General features: G+C 38.0%; 1 protein-coding gene across 1 annotated transcript in view; it reads left to right on the forward strand.

The window, feature by feature from the left end:
- limch1a (LIM and calponin homology domains 1a) overlaps window positions 1-22,488 on the forward strand; it is a 67,209-nt gene that overhangs the window by 16,491 nt on the left and 28,230 nt on the right. The window contains exons 2-13 of the mRNA XM_079812698.1: window positions 7,689-7,759; window positions 8,902-8,971; window positions 9,644-9,750; window positions 12,363-12,393; window positions 12,495-12,605; window positions 12,716-12,917; window positions 14,604-14,844; window positions 15,063-15,242; window positions 16,207-16,545; window positions 16,984-17,265; window positions 17,748-18,035; window positions 20,449-20,757. Of these exons, the coding sequence (XP_079668824.1) occupies window positions 7,689-7,759; window positions 8,902-8,971; window positions 9,644-9,750; window positions 12,363-12,393; window positions 12,495-12,605; window positions 12,716-12,917; window positions 14,604-14,844; window positions 15,063-15,242; window positions 16,207-16,545; window positions 16,984-17,265; window positions 17,748-18,035; window positions 20,449-20,757 (2,231 nt within the window). The remainder of the gene's footprint in view (window positions 1-7,688; window positions 7,760-8,901; window positions 8,972-9,643; window positions 9,751-12,362; window positions 12,394-12,494; window positions 12,606-12,715; window positions 12,918-14,603; window positions 14,845-15,062; window positions 15,243-16,206; window positions 16,546-16,983; window positions 17,266-17,747; window positions 18,036-20,448; window positions 20,758-22,488) is intronic.

The following is a 22,488-nucleotide window of genomic DNA, read 5'->3' on the forward strand; positions in this document are numbered from 1 at the left end:
TCTGTGGAAATACAAATCAAAGACAGAACACAACAAGCGCAGTGCTGAAAAGGGGTGTGGCTACACACACTCTATAACCTATGAATGAATTAGGCCAGTATGTGTATGCAGAGACTGTCATGTGACCTCCTCAGTGTCAAAAGCAGTTTCAGGAATTCACTTTTTAATCAGTATAGGGGACGTTCTTAATATGGCAGCACTATACTATATTTTGAATAGTAAACCGGTGATATTTGAAAAAATTTACATTTGTACAAATATCAGCAATAAATTCTCTTTTTAAGCACCTAGTTTCACAATCTTTAGTACCAACATCAACAATGTTACCTTTCTCAAGACTTTCTTGAGATGTCACAGTGAAATTTATTAACAATAAAACTGTTATTTTTAAATATTAAATATGTTTAATATTTGAACATAACCTCAAAACTATTATTTTTAAATATTAAATATTTTTAATATTTGAACATAACCTCTGAACATAACCTGAGCAGGTTATGTTAAGAGATTGAGTTGCTATGGCTACTTGCATACCCTGAAAGTTTCCTCCGTTCTTGGAACCGAAAGTCGCTACTTACTCTTAAACATACCCAGGTATGGCACATAACCTGCTTTCTGGAATACCCCCCTACTCCAGACCAGGTTAGGTTCACACTCACAGAGTAAGTTACCCTGGTAACTGAAGTAACCTCTCTTCTAGAAACTGGCTTGATTTACCCTGCTTTCTCTGGTTTGACATACCTCCAATTCTGAAACGGAAAACCTAGAGTTTTCCTCATTTCAGGGTTAACATACTCAGAGTTTTCAATTAACATCCTTTCTGAAACGGGCCCCAGGAAAACAGATCAAAAACAAACTCTAAACGAGACTAATAAAACTCAAACCGTGACAACAGTGTTGTTGAAGTGATTTTTTCATGTTCAGGAAATAATTTCGGATCTACACTAATATGGAGTGTGTTGGAGCGGGCAGATGAAAGTTTGCCTGAAAAACAGCTTACCTCTAATTGTGTGTGTGCGTGTAAACCCTACGTTATTGGGACAAAATGTCCCCACAAAGATGGCAATAGCAGAAGTCTTTGACCTTGTGGGGACATTTTTGGTCCCCTTGAGGAAAACAGCTGATAAGTGATGTTTTTCGAAAATGTAAAAAAAACATTTGTGATGGGTAGGTTTAGGGGTAGGGGATAGAGGATACAGTTTGTACAGTATAAAAATCATTATGTCTATAAAAGTCCCCATAAAACATGAAAACACAATGTGTGTGCTTGTGTGATGAAGAGAGTGTAAAGACATAAGACAGAATATGAGTGAGTCTTTCTGACAGTTAAAGACAGCTGCAAAGGATTTCTCAAAGATCTGTGTGTGATTGTAAGATGTCTGCAAGTGTGAAAATTGGTTTGTGTGTCTGTGCCCTAAATCACTTCTTATTCCCTATATAATTTACTATATTTGCACTACCATTGCACTACTGTTTTGCAGTGTTGCCTGGATTTCTAGAGAAGATTTTATTTGCTATAAAATTAACTTTAACTGCATAAAGTTTGGAATATACTGTTCAAACATTCTGGGTCTTTAGAGGTCCCATGGCATGGCATTTTTCTATTATTTTATAATGTTTCCTGAGGTGTACTTATATTGTTAGTATGATTTTTACATCATAAAATGTCATAATTTAGAAATAAAAGGCATTTTTTCAATACTGATGTTTGCCCTGTGGCTGAATGCCCTGTTTCAAGAGGCGTGTCTGCTGTGAGACTTCAGTAAAAACGCCCACTGTTGTGATTGGCTGACATCTTTGCATTTAAAATGAGCAGAGAGGGCGTGGTTTAACGAGGTCTACCAGGCACGAGCAGGCACGAGCAGAGCCTGCTGCCAGAGAGACACAGATGGACCGGAGTTCACTTCACATCAGTTCTCAGCACGTCTCAGTTCAGTGAACTGTTGTAGTTACTAGAATATACTTCAGGTTATTAGTCTATTTCTAGTCGGAGGGGCTGTCACTCATGTCAGAAAGTTAGTAACTTTAGTAAATGATGGATCAGCGCTGACTCGAGACGCGAACCCTTTAGAACGATTCAGTCCGATTTGGTGAACTGATTCGGTTCACTAAAAAAAAACGGTTCAAAAGAATGATTAGTTCGCGAACCGGACATCACTAATGTACCAGAGACGGAGTGATTGCTAACAAAGTTATTTATAGTAACTACTGAGTTATGAGAGAGCTGTCAGTGCGAGTTTATTGTGTTTGTATCTGAGAGTTCTGAATAAACACGAGTCCGTCTTCCTCCTTATTCTACCAACTTTGTAACACATGCAATGTACCATTACAGCTGTCAAGATGAACGAGTTACGAGTAAGTGTTGATTATAGCATTATTTTTAGATGTTCCTATCATATGAAAAGCGTCAGTGACGCGCATTGAGTACACAGCGCAAACAAAGACACAACAGCAGTAATCGAATGTAATCCAGTTTATTGTGGGGATAGCTGCCTAGCCGGATACCCTCACACTTACCCCCCTTCTGCTTAATCTCGTGCCACATTTGGTGCCTCCGCTGTGGGCCAGATGCAGTACTGGGGGTCGGTGATTTTGAAGGCCGACCGGTCAGTGCAGCCCGAGCCTCGTTTATCTCTAAAGAGATGTGAGTCTGCCGATGTTGAGCAGAAACTCATGACTGTATTCACATTTTAGAACAGATAGACGCGACGAGGACGTACAAAACACTGACTCACAAGATAGAAAACACGAAAACACTGTTCTGTCGGGAGAGAGAGAAGCCACAGCGTGTGCACGAATAATATATAATTAGCTACACATCAGAAATCACAGATCAGAAGGAACTGAAAAAAGACTTCTGTTTTCATTTGTACAGCCAAACACTGAGAAACTGCCAGCATTCACTCGTTCACAAGCCACGATCTCTCGTCTCGAGCGCTTGCATGGACGTGCCAGATTCTCTGGGCGTAGGAAAGGGAGGTAACCGTTCCTGTTTTGACGTCAAAACAGGAGTCTTCAGGATTGGCTAGTCTGGCCTGTCATTTTCTCAAAGGCAGAGAAAGACAGCCAGAACTCGGGTTTACACCGATCAACATTTCTATCCACTTGGGGACAATATTCAGGCTAGGGGAACTCATATTAATGTTGAAAAACCATAAAATGAAAATTTCATGCCATGAGACCTTTAAGATTGTGTAATGTTTTTGAAAGAACTCTCTTATACACACCAAGGCTGCATTTATTTGATCAAAAATACAGTAAAAATATTATTACAGTTATTATAACTGTTTTCTGTTTTAATATATTTTAAAATGTAATTCATTCCTGTGATTCAAAGCTGAATTTTCAAGCATTTGTCAGTTATTCTGCTTAATATTTTTATGGAAATGCATTTTTTAAGACTCTCTGACACATTGAATGTTTAAACAAACAGCAATTACTTTAAATAGATTACTTTTGTAACATTATAACTATATCAATTTAATGCATCCTTGCTGAATAAAAGTATTCTTTAATTAATTCATTCATTACAAAAAAAAGAAGAAAAAAAAAGAAAATTCTTACTGACCCCAGTATGAATGACAGCTTCAGAGCCCTATATTGTCTGGAATAAGTCGCTCATTTTCATTCACTCTTTCCATAGTGAACAATAAGGCATTTGCTATATAGGAAGTGAGTGAGTGACAGAGTGAGTAATTTCGGACACAGCATGTGTGTTAGGTAATTCAGTGACCCATATTTTATTGCTAGTACCATTAGCCTTAGCACAGTTAGCAACAGTTACAAAAATACACCAACAAATCATTCACAGAACACCATCAGAAGACATGTTTTGCATGTTTTTAAGGTTGCGCTTTATTTTACATTATGTGTACTTACTTAATATAAGGTAACTACAGGGGTTAAGATTAGTTTTAGGAGTAGGTTCAGGTTTAGTACCTATAGTTATTACCCAGTTATTGTAATAACTATAATAAGTACATTGTATGTACATAAGGAACAGGGCTGTAAGATAAAGTGGACACCGTTTTTAACTACAGAAAAAGTTACACTTTTACTGAGGAACATAAAGCCATATTTCTGATTATTAATGTAGCCTAATTAAAGGTCCCATGGCATGAAATTTTCATTTTATGAGGTTTTTCAACATTAATATGAGTTCCCCTAACCTGAATATTGTCCCCAAGTGGCTAGAAATGTTGATCGGTGTAAACCGAGTTCTGGCTGTCTTTCTCTGCCTTTGAGAAAATGACAGCTCAGACGAGCTGATCTGGAATTTTCCTGTTATGACATCATAACAGGAATGGTTACCTCCCTTTCCTCCGCCCAGAGAATTTGGCACGCCCATGCGAGCGCCATATTTGTTTGTCCTCGAGAGATCATGGCTTGTGAACGAGTGAATGCTGGCAGTTTGGATGTACATATGAAAACAGAAGTCTTTTTTCAGTTCCTTCTGATCTGTGATCAGTGATTTCTGATGTGTAGCTAATTATTCAAGATCACACAGAACTTTATTATTCATGCACATGCAGCGGCTTCTCTCTCTCCCGACACAGAACGGTGTTTTCGTGTTTTCTATCTTGTGTTGTGAGTCAGTGTTTTTGTACGTCCTCGTCGCGTCTATCTGTTCTTAAATGTGCATACAGTCGTGAGTTTCTGCTCAACATCGGCAGAGCCACATCTTTAGAGATAAACCTCACGCATGCCGAAGCTCGGGCTGCACTGACCGGTCGGCCTTCAACATCACCGACCCCCCAGTACTGCATCTGGCCCACAGCGGAGGCACCATGTGCGGCGCGAGATTAAGCAGACGGGGGTAAGTGTGAGCATATCCGGGCTAGGCTAGCCAGCTATCCCCACAATAAACTGGATTACATTCGATTACTGCGCTGTTGTGTATTTGTTTGCGCTGTGTACTCATACCAGGAACGCTGACACTGACGCTTTTCATATGATAGGAAAATATCTAAAAATAATGCTAAAATCAACACTTACTCGTAACTCGTTCATCTCGACAGCTGTAATGGTACATTACATGTGTTACAAAGTTGTAATAAGGAGGACGACGGGCTCGGCATGACTGGGACTTGTGTTTATTAAGAACTCTCAGATACAAACAAAATAAACTCGCACTGACAGCGCTCTCACAACTCAGTAGTTACAATATATAACTTTGTTAGCAATCGCTCCGTCTCTGGTCCATTGATGTCCGGTTCACGAACTAATCGTTCTTTTTTTAGTGAACCGGTTCGTTTTAGTGAACCGGTCGAACCAGTTCACCAAATCGGACTGAATCGTTCTAAAGGGTTCGCGTCTCGAGTCAGCGCTGATCCATCATTTACTAAAGTTACTAACTTTCTGACATGAGTGACAGCCCCTCCGACTAGAAATAGACTAATAACCTGAAGTATATGCTAGTAACTACAACAGTTTACTGAACTGAGACGTGCTGAGAGAACTGATGAGAAGTGAACTCAGGTCCATCCATCTCTCTGGCAGGCTCGTGCCTCTTAGACCTCGTTAATCCACGCTCCCTCCGCTACATACTGATACTCATTTCAAATGCAAAGATGTCAGCCAATCACAACAGTGGGCGTTTTTACGTTTTTAAGTCTCACAGCAGACACGCCCCTTGAAACAGGGCATTCAGCCAGAGGGCAAACATCAGTATAGAAAAAAATTATTTTATTTCTAAATTATGACATTTTATGATGTAAAAATCATACTAACAATATAAGTACACCTCAGAATACATTATAAAATTAAAAAAAAAATCCATGCCATGGGACCTTTAACAAATACTTTGGACAAACACATCTCAAAAATAAAAACTGAGATCGTAAATCATATTACATGATCAAATTGTACAACTTTTCTTAGTTTAAAAATAAAAAAATTAATTGAGTTTAATGATTAAACAAAATTTTTAATGATTCTTTATGCCATTTTGTGCATATTTTAGTTTTTTGTGACCATTTCCACTCTCTCGCTGACCTTTTGAATGAATCGGGCTCTTTTAAAAAGGCTACTTTCCCATGTGAAATGAGCAACAGCACACAGACTGTAACGTTGCGGTAAAGCCTAAAATAATTTTTTACCTTATCCATAAATAACAGCCTCTTTCCAAAGCAAAACAACCTGCTGAAAATCAAACCTGACAAATCTTATTTTTACGGAATATTGCAGTATATTTGCAGTATTATTATAAATGATTCATCCATGCACATTGTTTTTTATTCATGTGCCCGCGTAATCTTTAATCAAAACTTCCTCTCCCTCTTGGCAACAACTCTTCTCTAATGACGTGTTTTTCGGCATGAGGGTGGGACAACCTGTCACTCACATGAGATCACAGCAATAGCAAACCACAATGATCCAATCAATTCCCAATGGATAAAATGAAGTCCTGGCCTACATTTTTTTCTTTTTAGAGAAGCTGTTTCACTCAGATATACATCATAATAGGGAATGATAGAAAATAGCAACTTTCGTTTCATGCCGAATTTAAAATCTGAATGAAATGAAATTACATTTTTCTTTGCCATTCTTCACAAGCAGAGAGAGACAGAGATACATGTGCTACACAGTCAGGAACAGCACAAGGTTTGGCAGATTCTGATGGTATTTAGGAATAATAGCATCTATCCGGGTTTCTCCTCATTACCGCAGTGTGATTTTCTTATCTGAATGTAATTATCTTCATAATGAAAATCATAATCACCTCTACATTCTAGCCACAATCTAATATGGTACATATTAATGTATAATACTATTTGGAATGAATGAAGAGATCACAGAGAGAGAGAGAGAGAGAGAGAGAGAGAGAGAGAGAGAGAGAGAGAGAGAGAGAGAGAGAGAGAGAGAGAGAGAGAGAGAGAGATATGAATGAAATGTGGGGAGTGATGCATCTGGATAGCAGATTTTGGGTAAGTCAGAGGAGAAGTAGAGTGTTCATGTTAATAGTGCTATGTGACGCTGTGGCTTCACTTCTTAGCAGCAGTTGAAGGACAATGGACAATGAGTGACCTCATACTGATTTACAGGTCAGCTGTTTCCTGCTCCGAGAGAAACTGTGTAAAGGTTTAGGGGTTAACAGGTTTATGGGTAGTTGTGTGTGTGTGCTTGGAGGCTTTGCCTTCTTTCCAGTGTACTTGGCATCATTGAAAATAATCTTTACTAATCTCAACTTGGTCATGTACTTGGCCTCTTGGCTATAGAGCAAATTAGTGTTCTTTTTCTCTCTCTTTTTACACACACGTTTGGTGCATGTGTGTGAATGTGTTAAGTAAGGACATGTTATGTAATGTTTAGTAGTTTACTCCACACAGTGTATATAATCCCACACAGAAAAACATACACATACCGGTACAAATATTTATACACTCTGACAGATCCACACACACGTTGTGCTTCTAGAATGTGTCAAGAATTGCCCTAATAATAACTACCTGATGTGCATGGCAAAAAACAGCTATTGTTTTTTGTACAAAACTATTTAGTTTTTTTAAACATAGAAAGCGCTATGGATGTTCTCGAAAGAAATAGAAAGCATCTTTTTGGTTAGCATTTAGACACAGGAAGGGACAGTGGTCACCAAATTCATTTGACCATATTCAAACTGAACATTAAAACATTTTTCATTAGGTTTTTGCTGACGATGACGATTTTGCCTTTTGTCTGCTTGACAGGCAGTGACAGGAAGAAGTTTTGGTGATAAGGATTTCAGAAGTGGACTGGAGAACGGCATTCTGCTCTGCGAGTGAGTTTTACACACATACTTTAGATATAAATTAAAAATGTTTAGTGGAAGTTGTCATTTTTGTATTTATTTTTTTATTTAATGTATTATTTAATTAAATGCAAGCACTGTGAGTGTGTATACAAAATCCACAAACATGTTACAACATCACAGTTTTTTTTATATTTTTACCACCCCAAATAATAATAAAAAAATGTATTAAGATGTATGTAAATATGAAAAAATTATAAAAAAATATGATCATTATAATCAATTATAATTAAACTATAACCAGTGTTGGGTGTAAAGCATTACAAGTAACTTGAGTTACATAATCAGATTACTTTTTCAAGTAACTAGTAAAATAACACATTACTTAAAAAATTTACAGCAAAATAGTTACTTTTTCAAATAAGTAATGCAAGTCACTTTGTTTTCCCATTGATTGACTGACAGCTCTCTTGTCCCAATGTTGAGAAAATTGTAAGTGCAGAGGTGTTGTGTGTGAACATGAGGGTTATTGTAGTTTTAGAATAAATGTAAGCATGCATTTATTAATCACTTTTACAAAAAAGAATCAGTATTTCTCAAAATGAATAAAATCGGTCAAATGCAAAATCAGAACCTCCAATAATTAAATATGTGAATAAAACAAATAGGCATTTAATCTCACTTTATTGACCAATGTCTTGCTGCCGACCTTCAATGATTCAGTTAAACCATAAGAACAAATTTATTTACATGTTTTGATGTTCAACTTTTTGCTCCTGCGTCCTATTCTTCCGTTATCCAGAGTGCGCCCTCTACTGTACACACGTGAATTTGCATTTCCTTCAGCCTGAGGCTTATTATTTCAATTTTGGTGTGAAATGGTCTTTACATTTGCCCAAAAATAGAACGATTATGTTATTTAAAAAAACCAAGCCCAGCCCAGGAGAGAAAAAATAACGTAACACATTACTTTTCTTAAAAAGTAATTTGTTACATTTTAAGGGAGTACCGCAATATTGTAATGTATTACTTTTGAAAGTAACTTTCCCCAACACTGACTATAATAATGTATTTTTCTGCAGGCAAGAGTCATTTTGATGATGGTATGATTCAACCCACATATTATGGTTCTCTAATGTTATTAATGTCTCTCTCATTATGTGAATCATTAGGTTGCTGAGTTCAGTAAAACCAGGCCTTGTGAAAAAGATCAACAGACTCCCAACACCCATTGCAGGACTGGTGAGTGCGGTTATTGTGTGTTTGTTTGTTCATTAGTTTGTGTTGTTCTTTTGTCTGTGCCTGTTTGTGTCAGGCCAGTCTCGGCACTGCTGTTTCAGAACAAATCCAGTACTGTCCCAGTTTGTGTGTCTGTCTGTGTGTGGTAGTTATTTTACATTTCAGAGACATGCACAGACATTTTTGGGGGCAGTGGTTCAAACCAAAACAAAGGGCACTTACTGAAATCCCGTTTTACGTGGGGTGTGGTGGGGTGGGGGGTCTGGCCGAGAGAGGCACCTCAGCCGATAAGGGCAAACATTGCACATTCCTATTATATTTACCTTATCAAGATATCAGATAAATACATCCCCTAATGAGAGAATTATCTGAAGCTTATCCATGCTTTGAAAGTAACCCTGGTATTACAGTACCATGGTACTTTATTGTAAGTGTCAATGCTTGCTACATTTTGTGGTGATCTAAAAAACTATTCTATAAATTTTCCCCTTGTAAAAGTAAAAACTGTAAAACTACCTAAGACACATTTTACACAACTTCAGGTACTTGTTTTCCTCACTCTGGATTGATAACATGAAGCTCATCTCTCTCTCTCTCTCTCTCTCTCTCTCTCTCTCTCTCTCTCTCTCTCTCACTCACTCACTCACGCATAATATGTGTCTTATCTCTCATCAGGATAATCTGACCATGTTTCTGAGAGGATGTGAAGAGCTGGGATTGAAGGGATCACAGCTGTTCGATCCTGGAGACCTGCAAGATACATCGATACGTGCAAACCTAACGTATGTGTGTTCCTGCATGACCATATACAACAACAACCTTTATTTATAAAGCACATTTAAACACAATATGGATTGATCCAAAGTGCTGTACAGATTACAAAGCAGACATATACAAAAATAATTACAGGTTTTCAAACGCTAAAGAATAAAAATACGATTTAAGAGTAGATTTAAAAATGTCCAATGAAGGAGCAGACCTCACATGATAGGGGAGACCATTCCAAAGCTTGGGCCCAGCCACAGAAAAGGCCCGATCACCCTTTGATTTATAGCGACACCGAGGCACAGTTAAGAGCAAGTGATTAGACGATCTAAGTGCCCTAGCGGGACAATAAGGCGCAAGAAGATCACTTACCTTAGTGCACGGCCAGACAACGCCTTATATATAAACATAAGGATTTTAAAATCAACTCTAAATTTAATGCCAGTGAAGAGATGCTAAAATAGGGGAGATGTGGTCCCTCTTTTTAGACTTAGTCAGCAGTCTAGCAGCCGCATTTTGAACAACTTGCAATCGTGATACTGAAGACTGAGGGAGACCGGAATAAAGAGAGTTGCAATAATCTAATCGTGATGTTACAAGAGCATGAATCACAACTTCTAAATCTTTGCTTGAAAGGAGATGCTTCAGTTTTGCAATAGATCTTAAATGGAAAAAACTTCCTTTAATAACAGCACTGATTTGTTTATCCAAAAATAGTGAAGAGTCAAAGATCACTCCAAGATTTTTTATTTGTTTGTGTATATTTGATGAAAGAGGACCTAACTGGGCTTCCAGAGCAGGGGAGGAATTTGCAGGGCAACCTAGAATTAAAACCTCTGTTTTATCCTCATTTAGCTGCAAAAAATGATTTGCCTTCCACCTCTTGATGTCATTTACACATTTCAATAACACATCAGATGAACCAGTAGTGTCCAGCCTTACTGGTAGGTAAAACTGGAAATCGTCTGCATAACAGTGATATGAAATGTTGTATTTCTGAAAAATGAGGGCCAATGGAAGCAGATAAAGGGAAAACAATAAAGGTCCCAAAATGGATCCCTGGGGCACACCACACAAAATAGGTGCAGATGATGAGGAATATTTCCCTAAATTTACAGAAAAAGTCCTATTCGCGAGGTACGAGGCAAACCATTGTAATACAGTGCCTTTGACACCTACCATACCTTCTAGTCGTTCAAGAAGGATGTTATGGTCAGTGGTATCAAATGCTGCACTCAGGTCCAACAAAACCAGCACTACACAAGAGCCTGAATCCAGTGCAAGCAAGATATCATTAGTAACCCTCAACAGAGCTGACTCAGTGCTATGTAATGATATAAACCCAGATTGGAACATGTCCAAAATATTAAAAGAATCCAAATAAGTCTGAAGCTGTGAAAACACTACTTTCTCCAAAAGCTTAGAGATGAAAGGCAGTTTAGAGATTGGTCGATAGTTATGGCACATTTCCGGATCAAGTTGAGGTTTTTTCAACAGAGGCTGCACAATTGCATGTTTAAAACTATTTGGCTAAAGAGCTGTTAACTATAGCTGTTACCATGGGACTAATGGTAGGAAAAACATCCTTAAACAGACAAGCTGGGATAATATCTAACTTAGAACCAGAACACTTCATAGTAGAGATTAGATCTGCTAATTGAATTGGAGAAACAGGTTGAAAGTTAGAGACAACTCATAGGGCAAGGCATTTGCAGTAAGGAGGAGTAAACTGATCATGTGCAGAAAAATGAATGAGATCAATCATAAAAATCAGTTTGACAGCTATAGGACATCTTTCCTTTCAGTCATTCACAGCAGCTCATCTTTTTGCTCTAGAACGTGATATATTTATATTAGCTAACCAATCGAAAAAATGGTTTTAGCTAAAGAAGCTGTTGAAACAAGTTTTCAGTTTTTGGAGATTTTGGTTACTCAATATTCAAGTAGAGAAGATCTTACACTTCCGTTCAAATGTTAGTAAGATGTTTTTTTTTTAAAGAAATTATTTTTTTACTCAGCAAGGATTTATTAAATTATGCAAAAGTTTTAGAATGACAAAGACTTTTACATTGTTACAAATAAAAAATATTACAAAGAAATGCTGTTCTTTGAACTTTCTGTTTATCAAATAGTCCGGAAACAAAAAAGATCATGCTTTCCTCAGAAATATTAATAAGCTCAATTGTTTTCAACTTAATAATAAGAAATGTTTCTTAAGCACCAAATCAGCTTATTAGAATGATTTCTAAAGGGTCATGTGACACTGAAGACTGGAGTAATGATGCTGAAAATTCAGCTTTACCATCACAGAAATAAATTACTTTTTATAATCTATTAAAATCTATTACTATATTACTGTTTGTACTGTATTTTTGAGCAAATAAATGCAGCCTTGGCATAAGCATAAGACATGTCTTTCAGAAACATCAAAAATCTTTTGAACGGTAGTGTATATCATCATGACATCAGGCAAAAAGGATTTATTCATATAGAAAACAGCTGTCCGATGTAGCCAAGATGGCCATGCTGTGATCTGACTTGCCTTAAAGGCACTTTGATGTGGCTCATTTATAGCTTGAAAGGACTGACAGTTGTTTTATGTAATTTTCTCTCTCTTTTTCTGCTGTAGAGGCTCTGACTGCAGTAGAAAGCTGAAGAATGTAAGTACACTGAACTGTTTGCTTAATCTCTACATGTGAATTTTTGTTGTTGAATTAACATTTTATTTTGTTATTCTTCTCTGTGTTTTTTATATGATTAGGTGCTCATAACCATATACTGGCTTGGTAAAGCTGCTAACAGCTGTGCAACATATAACGGCCCCACACTCGACCTGAAAGAGTTCGAGGGGCTCCTTTCCATGATGCGAAAGGTAAATCGAATCTCGTCAAGAACACTGAACAGCCTGATAAATTAAATATTATATTAAATATATGCTATTATGTTTTTCATGCTCTATATTTTTTTGGATTTGGTTTGCAGGAGTGTGTAAACGAAGAGTTGGACTCCCCTAAGCGCAGTATAAGGGACAGCGGTTACATCGACAGCTGGGAATCCGAGCGCTCTGATTCGCTGTCTCCTCCGAGGCACGGCAGAGAGGATTCGTTCGACAGTCTGGACTCATTTGGCTCACGATCACAGAACACACCCTCTCCAGATACAGTTATCCGCTGCAACAGTGATGGTATGACTTTCTCTTTTATTTATATTTTGTTAGATTATGCTAGGCAATATTTTCAGCAGTTATTATAAATTTACAATTATTTTGGTGGTGATGCAAAAGTAGACAACATTGTAATATAAATACATTTTTTAAGTGTCTTGCAAATCATGAGTAAGATATGTGGTATACATATATATATATATATATATATATATATATATATATATATATATATATATATATATATATATATATATATATATATATATATATATATATATATATATATATATATATATATGTTTTTTGTTGAGCAGAAAATCAGCATATAGACTATCCATGTCCAAACCTTCATGTGAGAGCAGCTGACACGCTGGACTCATACAAGAGAAGAATACATTCCCACCTATGTACAGTGTGGGTGTGAGAGTGCAGCTGTTGTGCTGGACAGACATTCACACACTCATTTGTGTGCTGAGTGTGTGAGGGGGTTCACATAAACTGCATCCTATGAGGGAATCCAGACATAGACAGACTGAAAACAGGGGCTGAAAGAACATAAAAGCCCTAGAAACTTCTAAACTATAAATTATATTTGTGTGTGTGTGCGTGTGTGTTATATCCCGGTAGGGACTTCAACCTGAATGCACACAGACTCATGGGGGCTCGTGTCACCATGGGGACCTAAATTGAGGTTCCCCATGAGGAAACAAGCTTGTAAATCATGCAGAATTAGTTTTTTTTTTTTTAAATGTAAAACGCAGAAAGCTTTCTGTGATGGGTAGGTTTAGGAGTAGGGTTAGTGTAAGGGGATATAATATACAGTTTGTACAGTATTAAAACCATTACGTCTATGGAGAGTCCACACAAAGATAGTGAACCAGACGTGTGTGTGTGGTTCAGGAATACCCTACGTTATGGAGACAAAATGTCCTTGACCTTGTGGGGACATTCATTGGTCCCTTATGAGGAAAACAATTTATAAATCATATTAAATTATGTTTTTTTAAATTGTAAAAATGCAGAAAGTTTTCTGTGATTGGTAGGTTTAGGGTTAGGGAATAGAAGATACAGTTTGTACAGTATAAAAAAATCATCATGTCTATGGAAAGTCCCCATAAAACACGGAAACACAATATGTGTGTGATTTTTCGTTTAATCATAAGCCAATACTTATTCTGATTGTTTGAAGTTAAATTAAGATTAAGGTAAAAAAATATATATTTATTATATTTATTAAAATACTTTTTTTTTAAAGTATTTAATTTTTTAAAATTTATTTCAATTATTTTACTTCATATCTCATAACTAAATAAGACTGCGTGACTGTGGAAGTATTACAGCAAGAAGCTTTTTGGGATGTCGATGTTAGTGAAAACTACATAAAATAAATTCATTCAATATGTCAAAGGCTGCCAACCCTGACGTAATATTTGTTTAAGCTCATACATATTTTCACTCAAATACATGCACTGAGCCTTTCACTAATGTCGGCCCTGATCTGGATGATGGTCAGATGGTGACATCTCACCTCATATACAATGTATGTGTTGAAATATGAATGCTGGTTCTGTCTCTCAAGTAGTTTGGTCTGAAAACCCATATAAATATGAAATACTAATTTCAAATGGCAGTAAATTGACAATAATAAAGAGGAAGGAAAAAAATCAAAGCATGTTTCTTTCTTTCAATGTGTCCTTCTCACAGACTCTGAAGGGGACGGTGGTCACAGGAAGTTGCCAGATGTTCGTAAAGATGACATGTCTGCTCGCCGGGTGTCCTACAAAGAGCCTCGTGCCGCTCTACCCTTCAATCAGTATCTGCCGAACAAGAGCAACCAGACCAACTACCTTCCTGCCCCCCTGAGGAAGAGGAGGAGCGATAGAGAGGAAGACAGGAGGAGTCTAAGCAACTCGACATCTCCTGTAGGAGGCGAAAGACCTCTCAGGTAATCACAGCCGCTGTGATAGACAGTAAGTGTTTGGTTTGTTTGATTTCTCAGGGAATTGGCTGGAAATTCCTCTTCAGGCTGCATTATGGCTTCATCTAAACAAGAATCAATACACAAGCATCATCTGTTTAATGTGTCAGAGTTTGTTTGAGTCATCCTGTATTATCCACAAGTATGTCTATGAGAGCTGTGCAATTTCCCATTGCTCCCAACAGACAAGACTGCATAGAAGTATTAAAAGAAGGGGCTGGTGTGTCTCGGAGCCTTGCATTAATGAAAAATTTAACCTGGGCAGACGAGAAAGGGGCAGAGCTTGAGGAGGCAGAGCTTAAGAAAATGAGGAAGCTTGAAAAGGCGGGAATTAAAGTATTACCCGCTTCTGTGCGATATAACAGGTCAGCGGTCAAAATGAGATCTTTTGGCATGCGTATGCAGCGACTAAAACTGCTAACTAGTTGTGTTTGGGACCTAGTTGTTAAAGACTGGTGCTGGTAACCACAAAACGTTCTGGTTCAAAGCCATCTAACATTAGGTTGCTGTGTGGGGAGTGACCCTGTGTACTTTTGCTTTGGATTTGTGCTGCCAATTGATTTGTTCTACATAATATAGCATGGAGTGACACATTTGTGAATTAGCTTTAACCTTTGTAGCTTGGCTAATGTTTTGAGTTGAAACCAGCTGTGTAGTGCAAAGTTATGCTGACTTGTTCTACCAGCTTGTGAATTCATTGGATTTGACCCTTTGACTAGTCTGAATCTGTTTATGCTAGGTTGTAATGAAGTGTGTGCACACGTGTGTGTGTGTGTGTGTGTGTGTGTATGTGTGTTTTTTTTTTTATTGGGTTGAGCAGATTATGCTAGTTATGCTAATTTGACTTATTTTAAAGGCCTGCATCAACTGCTAATATGGAAGCACTAACATCTCTACGTTATAGAGTGCAAAAGTCTGTTAGTCAAGTAAAATCCCATTCATTTTTTTCTAAAGGGGAATTTATTTTCAACAATAGACCTATTGTGAGCTACAAGGTTGTTAATCGATGGTATGCTTTTGTTGAAGCCAAACTCTTTAGCACCCGCCCACTCCCATGAAGTACTATGAATAACATATGCTGTCAAACTTCTTATTGCATAATATGTGTAATTTGCAATTAATGTAGAATAAATTGTTTCTATATGTAATCAACTTCTTTAAATCAATATTTTTTACATTTCTCATATTTTTTTATGTCATTATGTTTATATGGGGAAATGAATGGGAAAAATACTTCCGAAACCAAGGTCACTGAAAAAGTGGATGGGCACTTTTGCACTCTATTTTTCAACAAAAAAAATCAAATGTTATGGCAAATTTTCTCCTCAGTCCAATCGAGAATCCTGTGGAGGCCAATAAAGCTAAAGCACCTTCACCTGACATCATTCTTCGGCGTGACAATGACTTCATGCGGGCTGCTGCCCCACATCAGTGGGACTCGAATGAGGAAGATGAAAATGAAGAAGCAGAGCAGAAGGTTCCAGATGTCCAAAAGGATGATCTTGCTTCTCGTAGAGCGCGCATGAATCAATTCAAACCAAGAGTGGCCCATAACTTCCTGCCAGGCTCTTGTAGTTGGAAGGACCGAGAGAAATGGGAGGGAATTAGACTGGCATCCCAGCATGCTGTGTTGGAGAGGATGGAGAAGATGGAACATAAGAAAAAGAGGTGTGCTTGTGACCGAGAGTTATGGGTTCTTATGCTCAGGGACTAGTAATAATGTTGGCTTGACAAATCCAACACAATGCTATTGCACAATGCTTTGAGTTAGGTTTGTTAGGTAACCTTCAAACTAACCGTTAGTTTTGAACTTCCAAGTGAGACTTTGTCAAGCCGACAAGTTTGTCTTCACCAGTTTTCCTTTTGAAGGGTGTTGTTTTTTTGCTTATGTGGCTCTAATATCTTTTATAATTTTTTTTATCATTTATCAGAGTTTCTTCCTATATACCAAACGTGGTATCAGGCATTTTGTATAGTACTTAGGTGTGTGCTATTATAATAGCTAACTGACTGTGGTCATTCTGGATGTCAATATTGGTATGGTTGCTGTGTTCTGTGGAATTTAAGCGTCCATTTTCTTCTTATAATGTTACATTTCTACCACAGTCAGCCTGACTCAGCCCCCCCTGAGATATCAATCATAACTCGTAAGGACAATCCTTTCTTGAATCCTGAAAAAGAAAGGGCAAAAGAAGGGGGAGAGGAAGATGAGAAAGAGGTAGAAGGGAAGATAGTTGTCCCAAACCCACACAAAGATGATCTAGCAAGGAGGCGGACTGAGGGAAGGCCACGCCCTCTCAAAGATCCTCATCAGTCATTGGTCCAGACTTCAATCACTCAATCAGATCTGGAAACATGGCAGAGACTCAAGATGAGTACAGAGAACAGGTGCCTCGAGACAAACACATACACTTTCTCATACATTTTTCTGCTATTCATACATTGAACACAGTGTCCAAAATTAACACTTGATGAGCCCCGTGAGTAACTAAATACAATCGAGTTACTGGTTATTTTGCTGGTAACTTCATTAGAAACTGTAACCTTATACATGGTTTAAATTTTACATGAAGACTGTTTTCAATATGATGCTGGAAGTGACTAAAAGTATGCAAGGAAAAAAACAACTAAATAATCGTATTGTTATTGGGACAAAGAAATAATTGGTTAAATAATAAAAAATACATTCATTTAAATATTAATATTTTTATTTTGCATCCAATTTAAAGAAAATATTTCAATTCACTTGCTACTCTATTTGCATGTATGTCAAATAGTTAATTCTGGACCCTGATTGACCACCCTTAGTCATTCTCTCTCTGGTTTAGCCCTCCTGCTAAGCTCAGTTTATCCTTCATACTAATCTACAGTGAGTCTGACTCCACTCCTGTTGAAGTGCCAATCATAACTCGCAAGGACAACCTCTTCCTGACCCCTGAGAAAGAAAGTGGGAGTGAGCAGGCGAATGAGGAAGGGACAGACAGAGAGAAAGGGGATTGGGTGGTGATGCCTAATGTAAAGACCGATGACCTGGCCAGAAGGCGGGCCCAAAGTGGGCCTGTCCCACAGAGAGACCCCCGGCAGTCATTGGCTCAAACAACCATCACTCAGTCAGACCTGGAGAAGTGGCAGAGGCTCAAGATGAATACAGACAGCAGGTGCCTGACATGTGACCTTTACCTTGACCTAACATGACTCAGCAACACACTTAGAGACTTTTTAGAAATTTCACAATGCTGAATTTACTTAAAGAGGTCCTATTATGCTTTTTCAACTTTAGTTAGTCTGTAATGTTGCTTTTTGAGCTTAAAAAAACATCTGCAAAGTCCACTCCAAAGGGAGATATTTTATTTAACAGAATCCACTTTCAAAGAACTACAACGAATGACTCCTTTTTTTCCGGGCTTTGGGAAGTCATAATGTTACTCATTTAAATAATCCCTGCCCACAGAATACGTAAAAAAAAGGGACGAGGCCTGGCTGAGCTGGATTAGAGAAGACAATGTTGTCGCTATGTCAAAGAGACGCCGTTTTGTCCACCCTGCTTCCAAAACGTTCCTATGGCTGACGAGAGTGGTTAAAATTCATTTTAAACACTGTTCCTGAATATTATAACCCCAATGTTTATCTGTGTGCTGCACATTTTACGGAGAACAGCTTCCAGAACCTAAAAGAGTACAATGCAGACTACGCACACAAAAGCGTACCACAAAAAAACCCAACATACTACTTTGAAACGTCCTGTGAAATCCGTGCTTGCAAAGTCCATGAATTCGTTCTGGACAATCCTCTTGTTTGCTAACATTCTTAAGTCTGTATCAGGCTTGAATTGGTTTTTATATTGACAGCACCCTTAATATTTACATCTGAGTAGATGAAACTCGCAGTTAGGGGCGTGACATTTCCCAAACACGCAGTGCCAATCACAACAAACTGGGCCAGCTAACCAATCACATCGCATTTCGTATTTCGGAAGGAGGTGCTTCATCGAAACAGGAACTAATGACGCTTTCGAGCCAGATAGGGGAGAGAGGTGCTGAAATGAAATATATGTGATAATGTTTGTTTAACAACTAAGCATTAAAGCATACTCTAGTACACTCCAAAACCAAAATCATGACTTTGTAAAAGGGCATAATAGCACCCCTTTAAAGTTTTCACAACAGATGACACACCTTTCTGATATTCGGTTATAAGCAAATAGCCTTATTGGTGTTTTCTTTCGGCTTGTGTCTAGCTCTGTGTCCTAACCAGACATGATGCAACAAAACAACAGGCAATATAATCTTTTCCATGTAAATTATGTCCATGCGAGTAGGCTATATTTTTTATATATTTAGAAGTTATTTTATTCTTTTTCTGCAGAATATATGTTTTCCCCCTGATGTATCATCACCCTTAGCTTGCTCACAAGTTGTAAGAGAAAAATGCTTTTCAAAGTACACTACGTTCATAAGTTTCAGGTCTGTACGTTTTTTTAAATGTATTCAGCAATGACAAATTAAATTGACCAAAAGTGACAGGCATGTATAATCTTACAAAATATTTCTTATTTTAAAAAACATCCTGGAAAAAAGGTCTGTTTCCACAAAAATAATCAGCACAACTGTTTTCAACATTGATAATAATACGATTTTTTTTTTTCTTGAGCACCAAATCAGCACATTAGAATGATTTCTGCACCCAAAATTTTGTAATGGATGTAAGTTATATTGTGATATTAGGTATAAAAAATATACTCTGTTAACTTAGTAAATATAAGTACATATTTTCCACATAATATTTTAATAATTTGTTGTGGCTTCAGTACAAGGAAATAAAGACAATAATTTTCCACACAGCATAAATGAGTCTGCAAAATATGTTGCTGCTTTCATATTTTAGGAAGTGCGCGGTCTTCAAATATCTTCGATTGGCTGCGATTGTGTGCCATCACACATTTTTGCTGTCAATGTAGACAGACGAATCACTTGTCTCTGAAAAAGTATTGCGTCTGGTTAAGACGCAGTGCGAGCCTAAAATATATTTAAATCAGTCGAGGCTTAGAGCCAAGAAGCTCGGTCTGTCATTGGCGTGAGTGCTGCGTAAGAGGGCTCTCTGTCTTGTTACGCTGTTGTGGAGATGTTTGTTAAAGTGGGCCTTTGTGAGACTCCAAATTCTGTTTGCAGAGGGAAGCCCCTCTCAAGCAAACAGACGTCACCAAGGCAACTATTGAAACCAAGAGATGCTCACAGAGAAAGAGGGAGGGGAGCATGCGAGTGTAAGACCACATACTAAACCGTTGTACAGGAGCCAAGGCTGTGTGTCATTCCTTGAGTATAGTACTTTCCTTTTATACAATTCAAAAGGCCATGCTTGCATCAGCATCAATGGGTTTATTTGGATACCACAAAGATTCCTATTCAGACATCCATGACGATCCTCTCTATATCATTGACTTGACTGTCAGACTGACGTGGTCTTTTCTTCATTAGTTTTAGTGTTCATCATTTCGTTCCGTCTGCTCCTCTAATTCCTCTCTCTTTCTCTTCTTTACTCACATGTGTCATGTATGTGTGTGCGTGTGAACAGCGATGACGCTATTGTCCCTCTGTGTCAGACGTGTCTTGAGAAAGGCTGCCTCTCTGTCTCCTCCAAGACGAAGGTTGCCAAGAACGACCTGGCCGGTTGCCAGGAACGTTCCTCCGGTGAACGCCGGCGTTTTGTGACATTTGGGGGTGTGACAGAGATGGAGAGTACTTCCTGGAAAGAGGAGGATGAGGAAAGGGAAGAGGGACAGGGGGACGAGGCAGAGAAGCTTCGGTATCTCCTCTCGATGGCATCTGTTGCTGTTCCCACCATAGGGCTGGGCTCCAGACTGACAAAGAGAGCGGTGGGCAGGTAGGGAGAGAAAGAAAGACAGGATAGAAGGATAGATGCATGCACATTCATGCACAACAGACCCGAGGAGGAACACTCATAAAGGGGCCACCTCATGTTTTTTTTAGCATTTAATTTTTTCCCTGAGGGTTAAATGTTTTTTGAAACTAGAACAGTCATAATATAGCCTCTAATGAATACACTCTCTTAGAAAAAAGGAATTCCAAGCCTTAGAATTAAACAGGCTTTTTTTTTGCTACTGTGCCTTTAAAAAGTTAGTTTACCCAAAATGACTCACCCTCATGTTGTTCCAAACCTATAAGACTCTTCGGAACACAAACGAAGATCTTAATGTGTGATTAATGTGTTCTCAGATTTCATCAAAAAGATCTTCATTGTGTTCCGAAGATGAACAAGTGTCTTACAGGTTTGGAATTACATGAGGGTGAGAAAATGATGGCAGATTTTTCATTTTCATGTTGTTCCAAACCTGTATGAATTTCTTTCATCTGCTGAACACAAAGAAGATATTTTGAAGAATGTCGGTAACCAAACAGTTGATGAACCCCATTGACTCCCATCAGCTGTTTGGTTACCAATATTCTTCAAAATATCTTCTTTGTGTTCAGCAGATGAAAGAAACTCATACAGGTTTGGAACAACTTGGGGATGTGTAAATGATGACAGAATTAAAATTTTTGGGTGAACTATCCCTTTAAGGTGCAATGTCTGAATTACCGTGATTACAAGAACAGACTTAAAAAAGTACTCCCAACTTTCTGAGAGCTGTAACTCATACCACCTCACCGCCACAACGTCAAAAGGAAACACTCAAAATGGCAGCGACTTCAGAATAATCTGAAAATAAGTGAAATACACACAATACAGTTAATGTCGCTAACACAGACTTGAATAACTAGCTAATGTCTTGTTAAATAAAGTTTATTAATAATGAATTTGCATAATAGCTGCTATTGTATTCGGTTTTGTCTAATGATTATTCAAATTACACACATTCATTTTGGCATTTAATAGTGTTGCCATGGAAACGCACAGTTCAGCTCAGAGTAGAACGTCCTGGTTGTCATTACTAATTATGGTAATAATAGTAGTGTGAACGCAGCATTAGTTTCGATCCTTTACCCTTGTTATTACATCACAGTATGACCCCTTTAGTCAGTGCTCATTGTCAGGAGCAGTAATTGTTGGTCCAGTGATGTGAAGAATTTCCGACACACTATTACAAACACTGCTTGTTGAGGACTGCCTGCTCTCAGTTATGTTTACCAAAGGATCTGGATGCATATACTCACCCTCAGAGTGTGTTGGAGTTTGGGAATGTGTGTAGTGATCTTAGCAGTGATGCTACATTAAAAGGGCATGTCGGTTTCATCTCACTGGGGTTTATGAAGCTGGTGGACTTGTGCCTTGAGAGACTGTTAGCATGATGCTAACAACTGTGGTACCCCTGAGTGATGCTTAAAACTGCTTATATTTGTGCTCGTTTAGGAGGGAAAACAGGCTTAATTGAGGCTGTTAGAATGATGTTAACAACTGTAGCACCCCTGAATGATGATAAAACTGCTCTTATTCGGGCTGTTTATGAGATAAATTAGCAGTGAATGGCTTTCTGTGGTGGTGTGGACTGAAATATCTGAGTCTGGCTGAAGGAACAGGACAATTCTGTAGTGATTTTGTGTGATTCTGTAGTTTTCAGTAACTGCAATGCAGTGGCTTTGGTTCCCATTGGAC

Source organism: Gobio gobio, assembly GCF_949357685.1.
Source record: "Gobio gobio genome assembly, chromosome: 3".
In the NCBI taxonomy this organism is placed as follows: Eukaryota; Metazoa; Chordata; class Actinopteri; order Cypriniformes; family Gobionidae; genus Gobio; species Gobio gobio.